The 22731-nt window shown below is 41.3% G+C and overlaps 2 protein-coding genes across 6 annotated transcripts in view; both read left to right on the plus strand.

Annotated features, from left to right (window-relative positions):
* The first annotated feature begins 2259 nt into the window (after positions 1 to 2259).
* LOC117756406 (ensconsin-like) lies at positions 2260 to 10321 on the plus strand. Of its 3 annotated transcripts, none has more exons than XM_034576902.1 (15): positions 2260 to 2757; positions 3851 to 3955; positions 4134 to 4208; positions 4292 to 4455; positions 4582 to 4681; positions 4837 to 4953; positions 5583 to 5713; positions 6329 to 6468; positions 6573 to 6802; positions 6886 to 7051; positions 7137 to 7305; positions 7482 to 7586; positions 8353 to 8403; positions 8551 to 8779; positions 9363 to 10321. In XM_034576902.1, exons 1-15 carry the CDS (start codon positions 2631 to 2633, stop codon positions 9371 to 9373), a joined length of 1920 nt encoding a protein of 639 aa, XP_034432793.1. In that variant the 5' UTR covers positions 2260 to 2630; the 3' UTR covers positions 9374 to 10321. The 3 variants fall into 3 exon arrangements, with proteins under 3 accessions (XP_034432793.1, XP_034432794.1, XP_034432792.1); XM_034576901.1 differs by having other exon boundaries at positions 2262 to 2757; positions 5559 to 5713; XM_034576903.1 differs by lacking the exon at positions 4837 to 4953 and having other exon boundaries at positions 2261 to 2757.
* Positions 10322 to 11912: 1591 nt separating this feature from the next.
* Positions 11913 to 22731, plus strand: part of ahi1 (Abelson helper integration site 1) — a 36961-nt gene continuing 26142 nt past the window's right edge. Inside the window, exons 1-27 of one of the 3 annotated variants that reach the window (XM_034575824.1) lie at positions 11914 to 12000; positions 12391 to 12469; positions 13078 to 13196; positions 13494 to 14071; positions 14193 to 14281; positions 14368 to 14554; positions 14849 to 15041; positions 15126 to 15221; positions 15309 to 15494; positions 15648 to 15800; positions 16137 to 16269; positions 16456 to 16579; positions 16749 to 16978; positions 17431 to 17534; positions 17622 to 17740; positions 17943 to 18073; positions 18181 to 18321; positions 18466 to 18659; positions 18773 to 18815; positions 18923 to 18975; positions 19650 to 19767; positions 20065 to 20123; positions 20507 to 20572; positions 20658 to 20820; positions 20911 to 20996; positions 21950 to 22038; positions 22208 to 22415. In XM_034575824.1, the coding sequence (XP_034431715.1) occupies positions 12460 to 12469; positions 13078 to 13196; positions 13494 to 14071; positions 14193 to 14281; positions 14368 to 14554; positions 14849 to 15041; positions 15126 to 15221; positions 15309 to 15494; positions 15648 to 15800; positions 16137 to 16269; positions 16456 to 16579; positions 16749 to 16978; positions 17431 to 17534; positions 17622 to 17740; positions 17943 to 18073; positions 18181 to 18321; positions 18466 to 18659; positions 18773 to 18815; positions 18923 to 18975; positions 19650 to 19767; positions 20065 to 20123; positions 20507 to 20572; positions 20658 to 20820; positions 20911 to 20996; positions 21950 to 22038; positions 22208 to 22379 (3636 nt within the window). In that variant the 5' untranslated portion in view covers positions 11914 to 12000; positions 12391 to 12459 and the 3' untranslated portion in view covers positions 22380 to 22415. Of the gene's footprint in view, positions 12023 to 12390; positions 12470 to 13077; positions 13197 to 13493; positions 14072 to 14192; positions 14282 to 14367; positions 14555 to 14848; positions 15042 to 15125; positions 15222 to 15308; positions 15495 to 15647; positions 15801 to 16136; positions 16270 to 16455; positions 16580 to 16748; positions 16979 to 17430; positions 17535 to 17621; positions 17741 to 17942; positions 18074 to 18180; positions 18322 to 18465; positions 18660 to 18772; positions 18816 to 18922; positions 18976 to 19649; positions 19768 to 20064; positions 20124 to 20506; positions 20573 to 20657; positions 20821 to 20910; positions 20997 to 21949; positions 22039 to 22207; positions 22416 to 22731 lie in introns of those variants that run through there. The other 2 variants (XM_034575823.1, XM_034575825.1) reach the window with 2 other exon arrangements.

A 22731-nucleotide genomic window follows, 5' to 3' on the forward strand; every position in this document is an offset into this window, starting at 1 on the left:
CAGTTCTTGTCCTATTAGTCTGCTACGGAAGTCATTAAAATGTTCCTCCCGTACTTACCTCCTCTCTTCCTTCCTTTCTGAATACGCTGAATCAGCTGATAAAGGGTGCTTTATGCAATATAACACTTAGTGCAGTGACAACTATCTCTAAATGATTTTGATACAGAAGAAATCTAAAAAACACGAAATTTCTCAAGCAAGTTCTGAAGAGTTGCAGTTCCTGTCCTTTTCCTTACCCAGCATACTTCCTGTGCCCGTTGTAGCAACAGCACCACCTGGTGACGATAGACCTGTCACTGCTGCTGGCTAACGTTTTCAGAGCCATAATGAAAAAGTAACCAGTTTTGCATTTGATTTTCTCAGAACTTCTAAAGTAAAAACTTCTGAAACTTGACGTACTGACAGTGGGGGTCACCATAAAGAAGAATAAAGTGAAATATCTGTGTCACCTCCTAAGGATTTATTAAAATAATATTTAATATTAGCAGGTTATGAGTGCCATAATGTGTCACGATAGTGTCAAATATATATTGTTAGAGTGTGCCTTAATGGAATCAATCAGTTGTTTTACACTTAATTTAAAGTTTTAATGTCAGCCGATCAAGGACGAAGCTGTTGGCAAAGTGAAGGATGTTGATGCTGGAGAACCAGGAACTGGAGCATCAGCTTGTGTGAGGGACACATCACCCAAATGGAGGCTGACCAGTTGCTGTGCTCTGGAACAGCCAGGGTGGTTAGAGGACTCTAATGCTTCAGATAAGTTCAGTCTTGAGAGTTAACACATCCTTGCTTTGTTTTGTGTTTTTCCTTGCAGCACTTTTCTCAGCAGTGTCTTGAAATAACTGACTGGGAGCAGAAACACAGACCAGCATTATCCACCATCCTCTGTTGGCACTGAAAGAAACCTGGAATCCCTTTGAGGATGTGAATCAGCTCATTAATGTGATGTCCATGAGACACTGGACACGTCCACTGGTGGTGAGACCTCCCAGCATTCAGCTGACACAGACTCAAACCTGATCTCACATGAGGAACAGACAGACAGCTCACATTATTACTTTAGTGATAATGTGTGCTGCAGCTAACTATTATGAAGGGATCATTTCCCTGGTTAATGAATTAGTCATTTGATCCATTAACTAGAATGGAACTCAACAGAGAACAAAGCTCTGCCATGGCCCTTAGAAACCACATTTAAATCCACTACATCCACATTTTTATTTGGATTTGCTTCAAATTACAAACATAAATATCAGTTCCATAAACATTTCAGATTTTTTTTCATCAATATCCATGAAATATTCTCTGCTGATCAATGAAAACTTTGAAAAATGGTCTATTTCACTATGTTAAAGAAAGTCGAAAAAAACAACATACTGCATCTGTCCTTTGATCAGGATCCATACATCCTTCTACCAAGTTTTGTGGAAATCCATTCTGTAGTTTTTGCATAATCATGCAAACAAACAAACAAACAAACAAACAAACAAAAAGAGACAAAAACAGAATCTCCTTGGTGGAGTTATGCATCAGAAAAGGAGAAATAAAATCCATGTTGTTAGCCTAAATGTCCTCTGATGTCCTCTTCTGGAACCGTGTTGAATCACAGAGGACATTAAGGCTAAAAACATGGTATAAATGACCTTGTTTCGAGTGGAATTTGAATATTGGGGCTCACGGACACTTGGATGACACCACAGGAGCAGAATGGAGGCATGTTATGTTTCTTTTCTGTTGTTTTTAGACGTTTGAAGAAGTGGTCGCCATTTACTTCAATTGTATTTGATTTTGCTGCAACGCTGTTTACCCCTGAAACTCCAAAAGTGTTTTGTGGACTCAAACACTTCACCCCACCCCTCCATCGGGAAACTGGTGAGTAAATAATGACTGAATTAAACATTTTTGCTGACTTCACCTTGTTCTCTAGAAGCAAAGACCTCCATCTAGTGGTCAGACCATTCAATTCAAAGGAAGAATCACGAGGGGATGGGGGGGGGACCCATTTTCACCACATCTCTTGAGGATACAGCATCAGAGCAAGTTAGTGTCCAAGCAATGTGTGTGACTGAATATTATATAACCCCTTGCCATGGTAATAATTCACGAGGACCCGGCCTCTCAGCTTTGAATCTTTTATTTTCCTCCCCCCCGTCTCCAGGAAACGCTGCATCCCTTTGGCCCTCTCCATCCAGCAGGCAGTGAGGAGGGGGAGTTAAAGTGACACAGCTATATTCTGTGAAAGTAAAGCAGGGCAGCTCACTAGGGGGAGATCTTTAAAAGGGGAAGAGTCGCCTTTTTATAGACCAGATCAGAATCTCTTCAGACCTCCTTCACCTCTAAAGGAGACTGGTGTGACTTTCCTTCTGTGGACATTGCTTTTGCTTTGAATTATCTCCAGCTCACTGAAAAGGGGTTAAACCGGTGGCTTGGTGCTGTGGCTGTTTCACTGTACTGGTTTGTGAGGCACAGATGGACAAGCAGCTGATGCAGGAGGCAGCTCCCTGCACAGCTCACTCTGCAAGCGAGAACCCGAAGGCATCTTGAAATAGAAATTCAAAAGAAGAAGGAGGAGGAGGAGGAGGAGGAGGAGAGAGGCAGAGGCAGGGGGGGTTTTGAGTGCGAGCATTGGCATGCCAGGCTCAATACCTAGCATGGCTGTGCAGAAGAAACAGAGTGGCATCCCTCCATCGCAGGGACCACTGTCTACACGTACCATCGAGAGCCAGGGGAAGGGGAATGGACTTGAGAGAACAGGAGGTGAGTAGAATTTGCTGTTATGTGATGATGATTTTTATAAAAGTAGCTGATCTAAAGAAGGATTTCCTCGAAGCCAAGATGATTGACACAGAATTATTTTATCATATCGATGACGCATGGATAGAATAACAGATTCCCTCTGAGACATGTTTGTGATTGAGTTAGGCTTTAAACACAACTGAGGCATCTTTGGACACAGATTACGTAATACACACAGGATCCTGATATTGTTAACCCGACAGGACCGTCCACCCCGCTGCATTTACACCATGTACTCCTGAAGGTGTCTATGTCTTGACCTTTGCACGTCTGAGTCATCTTCCCGAGGACCGGTCAGGTGCTTGCATGTTCTCTATGCCTTTGTCAATAGAAACTCTTTTATCTGTATCAGACCCCAAGGCCAAACAGCTCCCTAACAACCACTGTTTGAGACAAATGCATCATGGTTTGTTTTTGGTACGCAGCAGCTGCGTATTAACATTTGTTGAACAAAGGTGCCTTTAGGTGCAGAATGCTGTGTGTCGTCACAGGTAGGAGAAAATCCCCCAAAATTGTTGAGTGTCGGATTATGGAATAATGAATAAAGAAAGAGGTCAGATGTGCTGCTGTTGTACGGACGAGTATTAGGGCAATATCAAAGAAAGAAAATTCACAGATTACGAGATAAAAGTATTAATTTAATGAGAAAAAGTCATATTATGAAAATAAAATTGTATTTTATGAAACCCCTTTGAATATCACGCAGATGTTGCCGACGATAACCTCACAGTCGACCACAAAGAAACATCCTCCTCCACTAAAAAGGCAATTTCCTCCACATCTGTGTGGTTCTTTCTTCAGAATAGACACAGTTTCTTGTCTTTTCTGATCCTGAGTCCTGATACTTGTGATAATGTGCTGCTAATGAGCCAAAGCCTATGTACTTCATTACTTGTGAAACCTACTGTCTTCTAAAGACCAACTTAACAAGACGTGATGTTACTCCTCTAAAATGACACATAGCCTCAAAAATGTACGACACTCTTTTTCTCTCCGATACTCCCATGGTATTATTGTCACTGAATAACATGCACATTTTTTCCCTTGCTTACAGAGAATGGCTCTTTTATCAGACCAAATTCACCGCCAAAGAAAGCAGCTCCTTCTGTCAACAAGTCCCCACAAATCCTCAACACCTTTTCTCCACGGGCCGCTGCAGGTTTGATACCTCTCTCTGTTAACCTGAGGTCCCACTGACTCTGTTCATCAGATGGCACATTATTATGATACCAGATCATGTCTTGAAGCATGACGTCCTTTACAGACTTAATAATATAAAGTTAAATCAACTGTGTGACTGAATCATTAACTGCAAAGTATTATTTTTGGTATTCTAGTGGCTAATGGACTTAATGTTGACGAGAGGCTGAAAGCAGCACGAGAAAGAAGAGAGGAGCAGGAGAAGCTACTCGGTACGTGAGCTCCTAAGGTTAATACACTGTCCTCAATTTCTATATGATTAACATAGATAGCTGATAAATCTATATATACACAGCCTCTCGGGAGATGGGCAGGTTGGAGCGGGAGCAGCGGGCCCGGCGATACCATCAACAGCAAGTGGAGGAGCGCAAGAAAAAGATCGTGGAGCAGAGGCACAGAGAGGACAGGAGGCGCTCTGCTGTGGAGGAGAAGCGCAAGCAGAGGCTGCAGGAGGAGAAAGTGAGTGTTGAGGGGGGGGGGGGGGACAAAACACAAAAAATAACTTGTAATTTTAGAGAGGACATTGATTTCACAGCTCTGGCTTTGAGCAACAGCTAAACTGAAGCTTGTTCCCCCTGAATTAAGGAGCGATATGAATCTGCAGTGCGCAAGACGCTGGAAAAGAGCCAGAGGACCCAACACAATTTCAGTCCAAACACAAGGGGGAGGAAGATAACCAAGAATGGTGAGTCGAAGACAAATTTTACTTTACTTTTGTCCTCCTCCTTTTAACATTACCTTTCTAAAAGCACCTTTGTAACATATCTTGACACAGCAATTTCTTGGCTTGCATAATCTTGTTTTTGCTTCATTTAAACTTTATACTGATCAATACGCTAGTTCCACGCCGCTTACCCCTGACACCATGGGAGAAGAACTTGGTCAGTCGCCTCCTTACTCCCACTTGCTCTTATCTGGCCAGGAGCAAGAGTGCTGGTTGTCAGTCAGGAGAAGAAGGTACTCCCCCCCCCTGCCCCCCCAGATAACAGAATGTGCTCATTTGCTTTAAAGGTTCAGTGTGTAGAATTTAGTGACATCTAGTGGTGAAGTTGCATGTAGCAGCTGAATACCCCTCCCCTTCCAAACATGAAAGAGAACCTGTGGTAGCCTTCAGTTGTCATAAAAACTCAAAAGGTATTTAGTTTGTCCAGTCTGGTCTACTGTAAAAAAACATGGCGGCCTCCATAGAGAGGACCCGCTCCAGATATATAGTATTTAAATATAAAGGGCCCATTCTAGGGTAAAGAAAACAATTCATACAATGAAACACACTTGTGAAAACATCCCTAAGATTAATATATATTCAATGTCTGCCAATAGATCCCTTTCACCTAAATCTTACACACTGAACCTTTAATATTATGGCAATGCAATGCCAGTGGTTTGTCATGCATTTGTAAAACAATGCTACATCCAATGTTTCCAGGCCATTTTGTTTACTAACTCAGCTCGTTTTCCTCTCTGTTGACGCACTGCTCCACATTTCCCCCCTTTTCACTGTTCCCACCATTTGTGCATATTTCCCCAATTTCCCATAATTATGGCACAAAACACTGGCTCAGTTGTCCATGTTTGTCGCCGTGCAGTTTCATTCCACTCCATGAACACCACCACCACCTCCTCCACTCCTCACAAACCCCAGCAACACTCTGGTTCAGTCCAACAGAGGCCATCTGCCTCCCCAAGTCCCAACAACAGAAGCCTCCATCTGGCACAGGTAAATCCAACACTTCCTTTGGTCTTACATACGTGTGTTGCTAAATAATTATGACGTACTATTAGGACCCTAGTTAAAAATAGATTTCCAAAATAAAGTGAAAATGTTACAAGAATAAAGTCGTGATTGAGGAGAAACTCAAACAATTACAAGAATAAAGTTGTGACATTATGAGAAAAAGTAATATTACAAGAATAAAGATGTAATTTTATAAGAGTCTACAATAAACCTTTCAGTCGACCACTAACAAACATTTAAACATTTCAAAGTTATGATACATATGCCAAAATATATCGATTATGTTATTTGTGAAACCTCCATATTCCTCATTGTAAAGCAGGCAACGGACAGATCTCCTGTTTTGCTTCTGTAAAATGACACATAGCCTAAAATTATGACTTTATTTTTGGTAAACGTACGACTTAATTCTCATAAAATTGCAACTTTATTTGTTATGACTTTATTCTCGAAATCTAAGAATGTTTTTTTCAATATGGCTCGGTTTAAGAATAGCATATATACGATTTATTACGATCTTCACTCTTTGCTTTTTTCAGTCAGATTTTTGGGCTGAAACAGTAAGAGTAATTCTGATCCCTTTTCTTTTTGTTTTAGATTAAAACATCAAAACAGCAAGAGGCCATTAAGACGCCAGTGAAGAACTCAAGCAGGAGCTCAAACATCAGATCCGTCAACACCAGTGCGAAACCAGCCACAGTGACACAGAGCAGAAAAGCCTCACCCTCACCAGATCGGTAGGTTAAGATTGTGTGGCCGTTACCTCCACTGTACATTCACAACATACTCAGAGAAACGTGAATAAAGTGGGACATCTGCTCTCTTCTGCCGCGTTTTCAAGGAGTCCTCGAAGATCAGTCAGCAGACATTCAACCCCGCTGCAGCTCGAGCTCACATCGGTCCCCGAGGAGGCTGTTTGTCGCTCTGCCCTCGCTCCTGGTAACTCAAGGCCTGTCAGGACATCATCTGGAGGTCGGACAGAGAAAATGAGGAGTGAAACACCAGCACCAGTGACTCCCCGTCTGAACCTGCCCAACAAAGCTCCTACAAGCACACCAGTGAGAGATAAAAGTAAGATACAGGAAACAAATAGAGCCGTATTTGAAGTGGTATTCAATGTGCTTCAGATATTGAAGATATTATTTCTTCTTCAGGTCCTTCCCATCCATCCCCCCAGCCTCCTGAAGTCGTGAGCAGGCCCTCGGCTGGAACCACAGACCAAGAGGCCGCCTCACGTCTCCTGGCTGAAAAGAGGAGGGAGGCCAGATTACAGCGGGAGAGAGATGAGCAGGAGCGTCTGCAGAGAGAGGAGGCAGAAAGGTTAACAAATATCCACCTATGAGACAGAAACACGACTGTAACAGGGTGTGGTATTGCTACAACTTACACTTTACAACATTTCCAGGCGCAGTCGTGAAGAAGCGGAGCACAGGAGGGCTGAGGAGCGAGCACAACAGCAGGCCGAAGCTCAGCGTCTAATAGAGGAGAAGAGGAGGAGGGAGGAAGAAGAGCAGAGACGAGCCGAGGAAGAGAGAGCTCAGGCCATGAGGGAAGCCGCCCTCCTGCAGAAACAGGTGAACAGCGCAAAACATTCATCCTTTCCACACTCAAGATTAAATAGTACAGCTCCATCCCCATGTTGTTTTTGCTGTTGTTTTCTTCATTCTCAGGTACTTTTATTGGAAGAGGTAGTTTGTGTGTTTGCTCATTCTCACAACAATGTTCTGTATCTGCTCTGTGTTTTCTGCAGAGAGAGGAGGAGCAAGCCAGGGAGAGGGCGCAGGCAGAGAAGCTGAAACAAGAGCGAGAGATGCTCGCACAAAAAGAAGAGGTAGACCGTCAAGAAAGAAAAAAGGTGACTAAATCAGAGTTATTGCGATACAGATATTTCTTTGTTTAAATTTTCAAGAACTACTGACCCGGACAATACGACAGACTGCAGTACAGACACGTAGTTAAAATGAGATTAGAAATAAAGGAAATACCATTCACATTTATTTGGATTAAAATTTCAGGGTCCTCTTGAACAGTTTTATTTCCTCCGCCATGGAAGTATTTATTTGTTTGTTTGTTTATTGCTTTTTATTTTAACAAAAGTTACGCAAAAACAACTACAATTTGGTGCTGTCTGATTGAATTAAAGTGGAGGTATGCGCTGTATTATGTGCATTTTCCAGTTCTCAATGCAACTATAGAAAAGAAAACGATCATATTTTCCTCAGACCAAGTTAAATTAGCGTTGCCCTGTGGCCATCCCAAAGAGAAAGATGGTTGTGTTGTCTCGCACATGGATAAGAATGTGCTGCAGAGAAGCTGGTGCTTGTCTGCATAGGTCAAATGTAGGTTTGCCCTTAATGTACAGGGTCTATCTTCAGACTGAGGCTGACGCACTGATTGAGAATGAATACATTCTTTTTATCCTTTTATACCAAAACACATTTGGGATTTGTTTGTTAATTCCTCTTACCAGAATTCTTCTGAATATTATACACGGATGTACAAAACGATTTATTCATCAAAATCAGTAACTATTCCAAAAGTTCTGTTTTATTGAAGAGACTGGATGTTTTCACAAAGACCGCTATGACAGGGTTTTAATGAAAGCTGTGTTTTTATTCCAGCGACTAGAGCAGATCATGCGGAGGACCAGAAGGACCGATTCTCCAGATACGGTGAGATTTACTGTTCACTTGATAAAAAGTACATTGCCTCTGGGTTCTCATGACGCACATCCAGCATCAACTAACAACTAACCCGCTCCACTTCTAAAAGCTGCACAGCCTGTCCCTGACTTTATTAATAAATCCTTTTCAACACAGAAGTCCTCACCAGTGCGGCTCTTACCAAACACAGCCAAACCAAACGAAAACACACAGCCTGTGCACAATGGCACCATAGAGCATGTCGTCAAGTTGCCAGTGGGCACCAAGTCCGCACAGCTGGGGCTCAACAATGAGGAGGAGGTGGTTCCTGTTGTGGCCTTCAAAGAACGAAGGTCCCTCCGAACGCTCACCGGCCTGGAGGAAATCCAGAGCCACCAACGAGCAGGTAACTGTGATAATGCATGGAAGTGTCTATAGGACCAGTCAACATCACCCAGGATTAGACAAAAAGCTGCTAAACTGATTTCCATGAAACCTAGTGGAAGGATGGGATATGGGTCAGGGAGGAACTCATTACATTTTGGTGTGGATCTGGATCAGGGGGCAGAACCAGGACTTTGCCCCCCCCTTTTTGTAATGTTACAAGATGGGGCATTTTTCAACATTTCCGTTGATTTCTCAGAGAATAATTCAGGATGGGAAAGAAAAATCTGGCATATTTAGGGGACTAATATTTATGAGTGTGTGCAGTTTGGTGCAGATCCAAATAAAAATCCATATCTAGTTTATTTAAGTCTTCATAAGGGGACTATCGGGCCTTGGCAGAGGAGCGCACCGTACTGAGAGCCATTCTTGGTTAACACGAGTAGAGAACTGGTGACATTTTCAAAGCCAGACTTAAGGTTTGTGGATGAAAAGGTTTCCCTATGATGCCTCTTTAAGATCTGACATCAAAAGTGTAAGCTGCTCTGAAACATTTTGATATCTTGCCTTTCAATTTCTTTGTCTCCCTGTTGTGTGTTCTTCAGAGGTCATCTGAGCGTCTGCCGGATGTTCAAAGACTTGGAGAAGCTGCGTGATGGGATTTCCTGCAATACAGCCAGTTCGCTGCCCCTCAGCACTTTGAACGAGCATGTAAACCTGCCTCATTGAGGTCATCAGCATTTGGTATTTGGTCACTTTTCTGCGTGTACCCAGTGGCACAATTGGATTGGACGAGTTAGATAAGAATTTATTTAGTGCAGCAGGTTTCTGAACTAATAAATATCTGAAAAAATAGACGTAGACAGCGGTGATGATAGCTTGCTGGCAAATGCAGTTAGTCGTTATGGAGAGTGTTGCCTCTGTGAAATAATAGGAATAGCCACTTTAACAATCACAACATATGTTAGCCATATGCTTTTCTGCTTATTCCTGATATTTCTTGCCGTCTAAGCACTTTTCCTTCCTCGGTTTCGTCACTGTGGAATTAGAATAGCTCGAGTCACTGTTTGCGCTAAGAACACAAGAGTTAGGAGTGTTAGTGAAAGTTCCTTTCCTGCATTAATTCCTATCTTACCCTTCGATTTTGTGAAAATATAGCAATCACATATTTCAAAGCTGCTACAGACTTAGTCTCCAAAGACATTGCTTCAGTTTTGTGAGTGATGTTTTAGTAAATACGATGCACAAAGCGTTTATTGCACTGACAGTTGCTTTGTTTGATATCGCGCAAATCACTTTACAAAGCAAAGTTTGAGATGTAAAGGTTAAGTGAGTGAGTTTATTAAAATAAAAGCATATAAAATATAAAAAATATATATGATCATTAGTATTTGATCATATATTTTAAATATTGCTTATAACTATCACTTGTTAATCTGTTGAGAAGTCGAGATATGCTATATTTGATCGAAGTTGATACTATGCTGCGCCTCTGTCTTTGTTTGCACGGTGACTGTAACCAACATGAAAATCAAAGTAAAAATAAAAAGCACATTGAAATACCAAAGGTGAAATAAAGATGCAGTTTGTCCAAACAGCATATGGATAAAAAAAACGCCTTACACACTTGTACACTGAACACATTTCTCAGTATTTGGTCTGAGTCAACAGAGGATTGAGACCGAGGATGAACCAGTCTCCATCTGCAGAAGAAGAAAACAGCACAAAGACAGCTAAGAACTCCAGACATACAATGGATGACCCTGAGCCATCGGTACACAAAGTTGCTAAACAAATAAATCTACAAGTACAAACATTTCTTTAAGGTTGAATATTTTGATGAGTCATTCACCCCAGGTCATCAGTTGACGTAAACATGATGTCCCATGCAGCATGGTCTCATCTGACAGGGTGGGAGACAGAAGAGCCCAGAGGAGTCCTGATAAACACACACTTTCCATCACTGCCTGGAAAACAATGATGGGATTCAACGTGACTTCATCAGGAGTTCATCCATCCCAGGGTCTGCCAGACCGGCCCCAGTATGGCCCTGCGCAGAGCTCCTGTCTGGCAGCAAGGGGGGACCCCAGTGTCCAGAGATCAACAAACAAACATAACTTTCAGGGATGAACAACAAACAAACAAATCAGTTCAAATCATTCTCAGAGTGAACCCTAAGACTCTTTCAAATACAAAACAATAGAGGATCTCAGCTCATTTCACTTCTGTTCAGTTCAGCTTTTCCCCCACTAGTGAACCATCTCCCCAAACAAATGTATTGAAGAAGAAGTAAAGTGAGGATCTGTGACTGTGCTGGACTCACCTCGTGTTCACAGGAGACAAGAGTCTGAGATCTGCTGTTTGTTTGGAGACAGAGCTGCTGCTGCTGCTGCTGCTGCTGCTTTTAATACTTTAATACGTCTGTGCAGTGAAAGTCCACTTAATATAAGTGAGAGAGATTAAATAAATAAGGTGCAAAGGAAGTCGTGATACTAAAAGCAAAGAATGGTGGTGATAACATACTGATGAATAATAATATTAATATCAATATTACATATAATAATATTCAGCTTTACAGAATACACATTTATTACAAATAAATACAAATAAACGAAAATTCACTTCAAGGATAAATGTCGCTTATGTATATAACTATATGAAGTACATATGTACATAAGTACTGAGGAGTATTAAGGTATATGGACAGAGGAGTATTAAAGTATAAGGAAAGAAGAGTATTAAAGTATAGGGAAAGAGGAGTATTAAAGTATATGGAAAGAAGAGTATTAAAGTATAAGGACAGAGGAGTATTAAAGTATAAGGACAGAGGAGTGTTAAAGTATAAGGACAGAGGAGAATTAAAGTATAAGGACAGAGGAGTATTAAAGTATAAGGAAAGAAGAGTAATAAAGTATAAGGGCAGAGGAGTATTAAAGTATAAGGAAAGAAGAGTATTAAAGTATAAGGGCAGAGGAGTATTAAAGTATAAGGAAAGGAGAGTATTATAGTATAAGGGCAGAGGAGTATTAAAGTATAAGGACAGAGGAGTATTTGTGGTTTCAGGGCTCTGCTGCTCTGCTGCTCTGCTGCTCTGTTTACGTTGTGACGTACCTTCTGTCCTCCATTCTCATTGGTGAATGTGCTGATTGTTGTAACACGTCACGACGTTGATCCCGTTAAACGGTTGACTTGGAAACCGTCGCAGCGTCGCTGGTGAAGTTGGAGGAATCACAGTCACAGCAGGTAAACAACAGGGAAACAACAGGGAAACACACACTTACACCCTCACTGACACACGTGTTCTCGTGTTAGGATCCATGTGTGTGGTCGGTGGTTCATTCCAAACCTCAGACTGTTGGTCGAGGGATCTAAATCTTGCTGTGTCAAGCGAATTCAGCCTGTTAGCTATCGTTAGCACGTAGCGAGCTAGCTAAAGTCGCTAACGTTACCTAGCTGGAGCCTAAACTTTAATAAATAAAACACAGGCAACAATACACTGAAACATACACTGAACAGTCAACACAAGCAAAGCTGTACTTTGTGTGTGGGCACGTTACAAACCAGTGAAGGACCAGCAGAGGTTCTGTTGTGCAGCGTTAGCCTTATCCTTATCCCTGTGCTTCTTATGTTTAGCATGCAAGCCCTCCTCCCTGGATTACTCCTGTTTTGCACTCAGGATGAGAGACACCACAGAGCCTGAGGATGCCAGCAGGTGAGATTGATGCTTTCCCTTCAACACATTATTAATAATAATTGTAATAACTTTATTTATGTAGCATCTTTCAACAACTGTTACAAAGTGCTTCACAAAGAGGTCAAGTGAAACACAAAACATCAAATACACGAAGACAATAACATTACAAATAAAATAATACAACATAAATTAAAAGTAATGGCAAAAGAAAAGGATAAAATAAACACTAGTGACAACGAGAAGAATACTTGTATAACTTCAGTTGTAATGCCACAGTTTAAAAATGCTCTGCCACAAGTAAAAATACACTATCGAATGTAATACAACATGTACAGCAACACATGCTACTTTAATTTTGCCAGACCACTTTTCTTGTTGATGCTAGTGTTACCTTTTTATTTTTTATTCTCACATTGCACATATGTTTCTTGTTTTTACACTGTTAGATTCTATTCCATTCATATTTTCTACATTTCTTATATTCATGACTCAGGTGTTATTATCCTTCACATAAGTATTGGATGTCACTTATTACATACTGATGCCTACTTTTGTCTCTTGCTGCTATAATATTGAAAATGTCCCCATTGTGGGACTAATAAAGGATCAATCCTGTCTTTTTACAGGTGAGAAGGACGACCGGGCGAAGAGCCGGGAGAGATTCAACGAAGTGTTCAAGAAATACACGGAAACAGAAAAAAAGAAGTTGAAGAAGAAAAGCCCTGAAACACAGGAGACCATCTTGGTATGTGTTCTCAAATCTGCAGCTCCATGGGGATGTGTGTGCTGGAGAACGTTACACCAGATTTCCAAGATTTAATAGTTTAGTGTTGATATGCTTTAAAGAAAATATTTAGCACTTGTAGAAAATGTCTTAAAGCCATTTTATTCATCCTGATAGATTCTGTATGCAGTAGAACATACAGTATGTCTTATATTAATCTCCTTCCTCAATGCAAATCTATTTAATGGTTGAAATCATATTAAAGGGGAAGAGAATATCCTGACATTTCTTTGCTTTTTGTCCAATTTCGTTCCTTAGCTTCAGAATCTAAAAACGAATCTCAGCCTGGTGAAGGACACAGAAGAGGATGAGACCATCCTTCAGAACACGTATCACCCTGAGGATGGCAGCCCTCGCTACACCAAGAACAAAAGGAGAGAGAAGGACGTAGCTAAAAAAGTTAATATCAACAACAGTAGAAATGAAGAGGAGATTCAAACACCAAATACCAAGAGGAAGAGTAAGAGGGGGCTTCCCTCCCTCCCTGTACCTGAGGACAGCGGTTACATCCAGCAGGATAAAGATGCCGCCAAGTCTGACATTCCTTTTGAGCCAGATGATATTGGTGGTAGAAAAGAAACAAAGCGAAAAAATAAAAAGGGGAAAAGCAAAGGAGATTCAGAGGCAAAAGCAGAGACCCAGGTAGAGGATGCTGAGGACAAGCTGCTGCACGAATACCAGCAGAAGATTGCACAGGAGGAAGAGAGGTCTCCAAAAAAGACAAAAGCCAAGACAGAAGAAGAAAGCGCTGTCTCCCAGAATGTTGCACTGAATAATGACGTTGGGAAGAAGAAAAAGAAGAAGCTAAAATCTGTAGTGACAGAGTCAGATTTGGGGTGTGTGCACCTTTTAATATATTACATGTAGATTTGTTGTGTTTTAACATTTAGCAATAAGGCTGTAGGATTCAGTTTTTAACAGATATTAGAGTACATTTCTTGATTTTTGCTCCATCAGGGAACCAGATGACGGTGCAGACCAGGATGCTGATGTGGAAAACCAAACAGAATCCAAGGGAAAGAAAAAAAAGAAGAAGAAAAAGCATGGTAACTTAAGTTTCAGGAAATCATTCACAAAATTCTAAACTGTTGTTTGGATGTTGATGAATTTTATTTTATGTATTTCTTTTCAGTTGTCAAAGAAGAGAGTGAAACTGAGGCAGAAGAACCACAGAGACCAACGTTTGATGACAGCCTCGTGCTGGCAGTGTCTGTTCACAGAACAGATCGCCTCAAAACGGACCTGCTGATCTCACACCCAATGGTGAAGATCCATGTTGTTGATGAAATCACTGGGCAGTATGTGAAGAAGGAAGACTGGTGAGAATGGACACTTTTTATGTGTAGTTGTGTTTTTTCATCTGTCATTGCAGGATCATAAGTGTGTCTGTTGCTTAATACATTCATTCTTCTCATAACTTGAAACATAAGTATCACAGCTATTTGTGCTCTAATAAAATCTAGGTATGCATACGTTATTTTAAGGTCGAATTTCAATATAATCCTGTCTGTAAGATGTTTGAATGAATATACAAAATTAACAGTGAGTTCAGTTTTCTTCAGTTTTTCTGTAGGCTCGTAAATGCATTGATTTGTATTTCTCTTGTTTTATAGCCATAGACCAGTTTCCTCATTTTATGAGCAGGAGAACGTTGACCACATTCTGCCCATCATGACTCAACCTTTCGACTTCAAGAAAAACAAATCAATCGTCCCCGAGTGGCAGGAGCAGATCATATTCAACGAGCGCTTTGGCTACTTTGTCGAACAAAAGGACGAAAGCCCCAGAGTCTTACTTTTATTTGAGGTAAGACACTTTTCAATTTGAAAGACTTGGCCAATTTCAACATTGCTGCCAATAACTGTTTATCATTTTAAATGTTTTATAAAGATCCTGGACTTTATTAGCATGGAAGAAGCAAAAGCTAACTTTGATGTCAACAAGCAGGAACGAGGATTCAGGAAGATTGCATGGGCGTTCCTCAAGGTACTGTACTGACACTTAGAAAAAAGATATTCAGTCTTAATTTTAATTGCTTAATCTCTTCCTTGTTTTCCATTTCCCTCTGTTTAGCTTGTAGGCACAAACGGTGTGCTGAACATCGACAGTAAACTCCGTCTGCAGCTCTTCTGTCCTCCGCCGCGGGCAAAGAGACAACCTAAAACAATAGAGGTGGTTGAGTGGTGGAGGAAGTTCCCGAGACACAAATATGCATCCACCCTTTATGTTACAGTGAAAGGCATTAAACTCCCTGAGCATGTAAGTTAGTAGTTGATTGTTTCTTTGTGTAACTTTCTAATGTCTCACATTTCTATTATATTCATGTTATACTATGGATAATGTTTCATATATTTGGATGTAAAGTTGAAGCAATACCTTCAGTAGATTCAGTTCAGTGTTTTTGTTCTGCAGGTGGACCCGTGTATCCGCTCCATGATGGCGCTGCAAGAGGAGAGAGGCAGCACCTCGTACAGTGAGCTGCAGAACGAGGTCACCAAGAGGAGCCTGACTCAGCCTCTCGACAGCAAGCCGCCAGTCCTGAGATGGAGCAGGCTGCCTGGTCAGGTCGGTAGAGTTAACAGACGAATTGCCACAGGATAATCAGAGTTATGATGTAATTAACCAGTCTGATCGAGTGTAACAAATCATTCTCGGAGACCATTTTAATCTGCATTTCGTCGTAAGACACATGAGCTTCATCAGCAGACTGGAAAGTGTGAGGTAAACTCTTTGCAGAAACTTAAGAAGTTTTTTTTTATTTTTCTGCCCTGTCAGACTACATCTGGCCCTGAAGTAGACTGAAACATCGTCCGATCTGTTTGCTCATTCTGTCTGTTCTGGTCTGGACTGTGCTCAGACGTGTTAAACTACACAAGCCTTATAAGTGTTTCTCTGCTAAAGGTCTGTCGGATTCCCAACAAGCCCATGCTGGCGTTTCGTGGTGGTCAGATGGGCTGTTTCACGGTGCTCTTCTCTCATGCTGGCACAATACTGGCTGCTGCTTGTGCCGACAGAGATTCGTTCCCTGTTGTAGGTAAGCTGCACCTCCCCTGCGGCTGCTCCTCTTGACTACTCAGCATAAATCTCCAGCCAATTAAGTTGTTGTTTGCACACAGTAGTCACAAACATCACTGGGAATGACCTCAGGCATAAGCAATATTCAAACATGCACAAAAAAATATAACTTGTAAAAACTAACCCGGGTCATTTGCTGTTTCAGTGTATGATATTCCCTCTGGCAAGGTTTTGGCTGCCTTCAGCGGTCATCTGAAAATAGTCTATGATCTCTGCTGGTCCAGAGATGACCAGAGACTTCTGTCTACCTCCTCTGATGGAACGGTCAGGTAAGTTGAATGATAAATAGCACTAATAGGGAATGACTGAAAAAAACTGTGTATGAGATCTGACTGCTGGTGACAGAATTGCAATTTTTTTTGTGCCTCTGAGTGGAGTTTCATCACATTACTCTATTTGCATTGAAATTAATGTGTGCATGATGTTCATTTCTGTCAGAGAGTGGAATGTGGAGAGGCTCCTGGCAGCAGCTCAGAAGGTGCTCCCTCATCCGTGCTTCATGTACTGTGCTCAGTACCACCCCACAGCCCAGAACCTGGTGGTGACCGGGGGCTACGACAGTCTGGTGCGAGTGTGGAGGCTCGACGTTGACGATGTAAATGGCCAGCTGCTGCAGGAGTTTGAGGGTCATGGCAGTTTCATCAACACCATTTGTTTCGACTCTGAAGGTAAGAAGTTCCCAGTGCACTGTGTATATGGGTGAAAGCTCAATTTGAAGATAAGCAACCTGTGTACCTGGCCTCTAACCCACTGCGAGATCGGCCTCCTGCCACCAACCTTGTAGACGATGAGGATAAATGCATCCTGTTCCAAAATGTTTATGCTCTCAATATAAAACACCAATATGGTGGGGATTTAACAGATTTAAGAAACACTGACCAATATAAACTTTGTTATTTTTGATAGATTTAGATTTCTTTTGGTGTGTTCTATCTACATTTTTCTTTATATCTTTTAATCACATCCAAATTTCAATCTACACACGCATGTGTTCCTTTCTGGAATACAGGACATAAAATTGAATTTTCCTTCTTTAAATTAAGATGATTCTTGGCATCTTTAGTTTTATAATGCACCTTCAGTTATCTGAAGTTCCTTTTGCTCTATTTGTCGTGATCAGGGATGAGAATGTTCTCTGCAGACAACACGGGCCTCATCATTGTCTGGAAAACTGCAGTGAATGACAGCAGGCAGCAGCCATGTCATCGCTGGTGTATAGAGAAGGTATTGGTCATTTCACACACTGTATCACGAGACTTTAGAGAAATATTGAACTGTAACCCTCAAATGCTATGTGTTGTCAATTGGCAGAAGATCGATGAGAGTGACCTCCGCGGTATTCCCATCAACAAGCTGCAGCTTCATCCAAACGGGCGGTGCCTGCTCATCCACGCCAAAGACAGTGTCCTGAGGATGATGGACCTGAGGATGTAAATACGACAAAACTTTATAACTCCAATCTGAAGTGGGAGGAAATAGTTGTTTGATAAAGGAAAGAAAAAAAGAGACAAAAGAAGCATTAATTATATAAAAAAATGGAACAAATGTTAGATGACATTTTAATGTATCATAGTGTTTCCTGTATTATGATTTGTTCGTTTTTTCTTTAACCAAATGAATATCCTTTCTCAGTCTGGCTGTGAAGAAGTACACTGGAGCCACAAACTACAGAGAGAGAATTTATAGCACCTTCACACCGTGTGGGAACTTCCTCTTCTCTGGCAGTGAGGATGGGATGGCGTACGTCTGGAATACAGACACGGGTTTGGATCACGTTCTTTTTTTCCTGTAATTAAGGAGCCAGTGAGTTCTGAACAGATTAGTCAGTTTTCTACAAGGTGGCTTCACCTGTTTTTTTTTTTCTTCCCAGGTGACCAAGTTGCAGTGTACTCGGAGCTTTGTTATCCCACTGCCCTCCACGGTGTGTCCTTCCACCCTCACGAGAACATGGTTGCTTTCTGTGCCTTCGGTCAGAGCCAGCCCGTCCATGTGTACCTGTATGACCGCAAAGGTTTGTAAAACAAACAAACTGACAATTATATTTTTATCTGTGGCTCCAGCTGCTGAATGTTAGTATTTTAGTGGAGTCACTCGATAGCAAAGCGTAGATTTTGAAATACAGTGAGCTACAACTATGCCTTCCTGTTCCCCATAGTGTCCCAGCTGGAAGTGCACAATATACAAGCAGCGAGCAGATCAGCGTCCACAGACACCAGAACTGTCAGAAACACCCCGGATCCCCTGGTGTCACAGGACAGATCTGCTGCCTCAGCCATGGATCAGTTTGCACAAGCAGCAAGACTCGCACTGAAAATGCAGTGTGTTAAAGAACAACTGGATTCAGTCCTTGTAAATACGCAGCCTCTACTACTTTGAAATATACTTGCTTAGTGTTGCTCAAATTCATTATTTCCGTCAGAAAGGGTATGCACAAAAAACTCACCCTTTCAAAACATTTCCAGGAACCACGAAGGTCTTCAATTTCTGGATACCTGTATGAGCAAGGTACTGTGTGATTAGCATTGGACACTACATCTGGATTCTTCTTTTTGTGCAACACTGTCGTCTCTTAATTTGCATGGAAAAAATTGGGTTGTGTTTGTGCTTTGCAGACAAAATGGACTTTATTCAAGCGGGGAGGAGCTTGACATCAGATGCCGGCGCAGTGAGTATTTCGATCAATAGTCCCTGAACGTCCTTTGTACACTTGATCTAAATTGAGGTCATAGATGATGATGTAACCTGTCCAGCAACATTGATTTGAATTTCTATAACCTCTGTCTAATTCAGCTTGGTTTTGTATTAAGTATTCAGGAAGGAAACACAACAGAAGTAGCTTTATAGAACTACAGTGTGTGGGGTTTTGATAATAAACTCAAATCTTGCTCATCACTACATTGCATTTCTACCAATCCCTTTATTATTCAGGTTATCTTGCTGGTTCTTTTTACTTCTTTTTACAAGGAGCTTATGTTTTCACCCCGGTCCTTTTGTGTGTTTGTTGGTTTTAGAGGCAAAGATCCCGCAAAATACACTAAACTGAGTTCTTTGACATTTTGTGGAGGGGATGGGGTATGACCCAAGGAAGAACCCATAATTTTGGTACAGATCCAGATCAGGGGGCAGATACACAATTTTTTTTTCACTTTCTCGAACAAAGCAAGATGCCGCATTTTTGAATATTTCGTTGATTACTCAGAGAATAACTTATGGATCTTGATGAATTCACCCCAAATCATGGACATTTAGGGGATTCGGTGTGAAAAACATCATTGCTATTAAATGCTCTTTTGAAAGTTAAATAAACATGCGACTGAACTCCAGCTCTTTTCTTTTCAGACGGGATTAAATGCCTCACTACCGCCTCCCTCTCTCCTGTCGCCACACTCCAAGCTGCAGTTCTCTGGTTCTGTGGCGGAGCAGCTTATCCCCCAGGCAGCGCTCAGCACCCAAAGTCGTAAGTGGCCTCTTTCAATTAATCAAGTAGTGCTTGGCTTTACTGCAAGATCGCAAATATTTCAAAGGTCAAATATCTTCCAAAGATTATGGCTGAACAAAGTATAGCACTTGTGTGACCAAGACCAAAACGCTTCCAGCAAGTCTCCTGAAGCATGAACTACATACACAGAGAAAGAGAGGGACCTCTTGTGATTTTGACATGCATCCGTAAGAGATCCCTGCAAACACAAGTCACTGGATTGTGTTGACATATTAATGCTAGCCCTTTGAAGTAGTGTTTTCCTTGTAATTGCAGGCAGGTTCACTTCAGTGGGTCAGCGTCTGAAAGGAGCTTCGTCTCTCAGGCTGCAGGCGGTAAGGCTTCTTTCTTTTCTTTAATTTCTTCCCTTTTTCATTCTGATAATGAACAAAACTGCACAGATGAAATAGTCATCTCCTGAAGTCTGTCAGAATTGCCACTAAATGGTTTAGGTTTTATGAAGCAGATTATCAACTTGAGTTTATGAGTTTTATTTTCCTTTTTGTTTTAAATGTAGATAACTAAATGTGTCTCTGTTTTTCTCGAGTCCTCTTTTGTCCTGTTCCCCTTGTAGTTAAGTCAGTGGTTTGAGATATTTTTTAAAAATATATTATAATTTTATTATTATTATCAATAACTTTTACCAAAAACACCTGGTTTTATGTTGCCTCCCTCACAAGATGGATCATAACAAGAATGTTCTTATTTTCTCCTTCAGACTCTTCCTGACGACTTTTCTTCAGGTGCACATGTGGAAACCGATTCCTCTTCTGTGCAACAAGTAGTAAGTATCCACCGAAGCTGTGACCTCACTCACTCACTCAAATGCGACCTCATGTTTGTAATCCACCTCTGTGTTTGTCTCGTAGGTTGTCTCGCTTTACGACTACAGAGCCAATCGCTCTGATGAACTGACCATACGTCGCGGTGATGTCATCCACGTGCTGTACAAGGACAACGACAACTGGTGGTTCGGACGCCTGGTCAACGGACAGCAGGGATACTTTCTGGCATCTTATGTTTCTGATCAGAGTAAGTGGATGATGTTTCAATGCGGTGGATGGGCACTTTTCTGACAATGTAAAATGAACCCACTACATACGACGTATTTTATTGTTGGAGGAGATTTCGGTGAAGAGGTCACTCAGTCCGTGGAGGCACACGCAGCCTTGTCTGAAGGGACTGTTGAGAGGTCAACACCAACCAGGGTAAGAAGGAATCACACAGTTGATTCAACTCTTTATTTTTTTTTGGACTAACCGTTGAAACAGGGTGTGACTGTGATGGGGTTTGCATTTCCAGACACCTGATATACTATATGGACAAAGGTATTGGGACACCTACAGGAGCTTTTATGACATCCCATTCTAAAACCATAGGCATTGATATGAAGTTGGTCCCCCCCCCCCCCCCTTTGCAGCTATAACAGCTTTCTACAAGATTTTCCAAGAGCATTTGTGAGGTCAGACACTGACGTTGGACGAGAGGGCCTGGCTCGCTGTTCTAGATCATCCCAAAGGTGTTTGATGAGGTTGAGATAAGGTTTATTTGGGGCCAGTCAAGTTTCACACCAATCTCACCCAACCATGCTTTTATAGACCTTGGTTTGTGCACTGGGGCAGAGTCATGCTGGAACAGGAAAGAACATTACCCAAACTGTTCCCACAAAGTTGGAAGCATAGAATTGTCCAAAATGTCTCGGTAATCTGAAGCATTAAGATTTCCCTTCACTGGAATTAAAGATCTAGTCCAACAAATGGCAATGGGACTGAATGAAACACCTGAATTTTAATATTAAGAGGTGTGTCCCAATACTTTTGTCCATATAGTGTATCTTCCTCGTGTCTATGGTGCCTCTGTTTCTCTTTGGTAAAGGTTTACTTCACCTCAAATCTGTCTTTTAACCCTTTAACACCAGCCCCAGGAAATGCTTAGAAGAACTATAGCTTTGGTCAACTGGAATTCAAGACAAATAATATGTCTGGTATTTTGTGACAACAATTTAACCACACACGATTTGCGTGTGTCGCCTCAGAAAGAGGCATGTGGTGGAAATGTTGCCATGTCCCTGCAGAACACAGAAGACTGTCTGTCTGGTGCGCGGTGTTTCACTCTCTTTTACTGTCCTTCTCCTGGTTGTCGTCTTTGTCACTTTTCCAAGGTGTCTGCTGCAATTAGTTCTTCTGGGGAACTCAGGTTTCTTTCTGAGCCGGCCCTCTCTGACACTGAACCTGAGCTGAGTGATACCAAGTAAGTGACTCACTTTCCTTAAATACTCTGGACTATATTCACAGGAGCCTGGGTACTAAACACTGCATGAGCCTCTGATCTTTAAATGTTGGTCTTCTTAAAGCAAAGCGAGACTACATTTTTTTTTACTGACTGACTGAAAAATAATGATGGTATGGTTTGTTCACAGAGCTAGAAGGAAAAAGAAGGTGAAAAAGCCTGGAGTCCCTGCTCTGTCCTCTCAGGCCACATTTTCAGATGCAGATGTTTCAGGGTTGGCCAGCAGCAGCAGGAGGAGACGCAGACCTCTCCCCAAGAGACCGACAGGATCCACTAACGGTGCCTTTGAGCCGGATACTTAAACTCATGGACACTTGATGGTTTTGAACTTTTCATAATTTTTTTTATATACAACACATTTTAAGATGTAAACCTGTTTACATCCTCTTTTTTTCTGTTTGATTTTTTTATGTTGTGAAGAGTCAATATGTTTATATTTTACTAATATAAATAAATGTTAAATTTTGTTTATAAAATCTCTTTATATCAACATTTTTACAAATCTGGGAATTCCTTTCATGTTTTGCATTAAAAAAAAGATTTATTATTGTAAAAGAATTACTATTGTATCAATAATAAACAGTAATGTTTATTTTCCTGCCAATATATGTAACAGTGTTGTTCTATTTTCTTAGCGTGTAAGAGATTAACATT

This window comes from Hippoglossus hippoglossus, chromosome 22 (genome assembly GCF_009819705.1).
Source record: "Hippoglossus hippoglossus isolate fHipHip1 chromosome 22, fHipHip1.pri, whole genome shotgun sequence".
Taxonomy (NCBI): Eukaryota; Metazoa; Chordata; class Actinopteri; order Pleuronectiformes; family Pleuronectidae; genus Hippoglossus; species Hippoglossus hippoglossus.

Coding starts and splice junctions, on each gene's coding strand:
- LOC117756406 (XM_034576901.1), top strand. CDS start 2,631: ATGCCAGGCTCAATACCTAGCATGGCTGTGCAGAAGAAACAGAGTGGC. Junction 4,456..4,581: donor AGAGGCTGCAGGAGGAGAAA/GTGAGTGTTGAG, acceptor CCCTGAATTAAG/GAGCGATATGAATCTGCAGT. Junction 6,803..6,885: donor CACACCAGTGAGAGATAAAA/GTAAGATACAGG, acceptor TTTCTTCTTCAG/GTCCTTCCCATCCATCCCCC.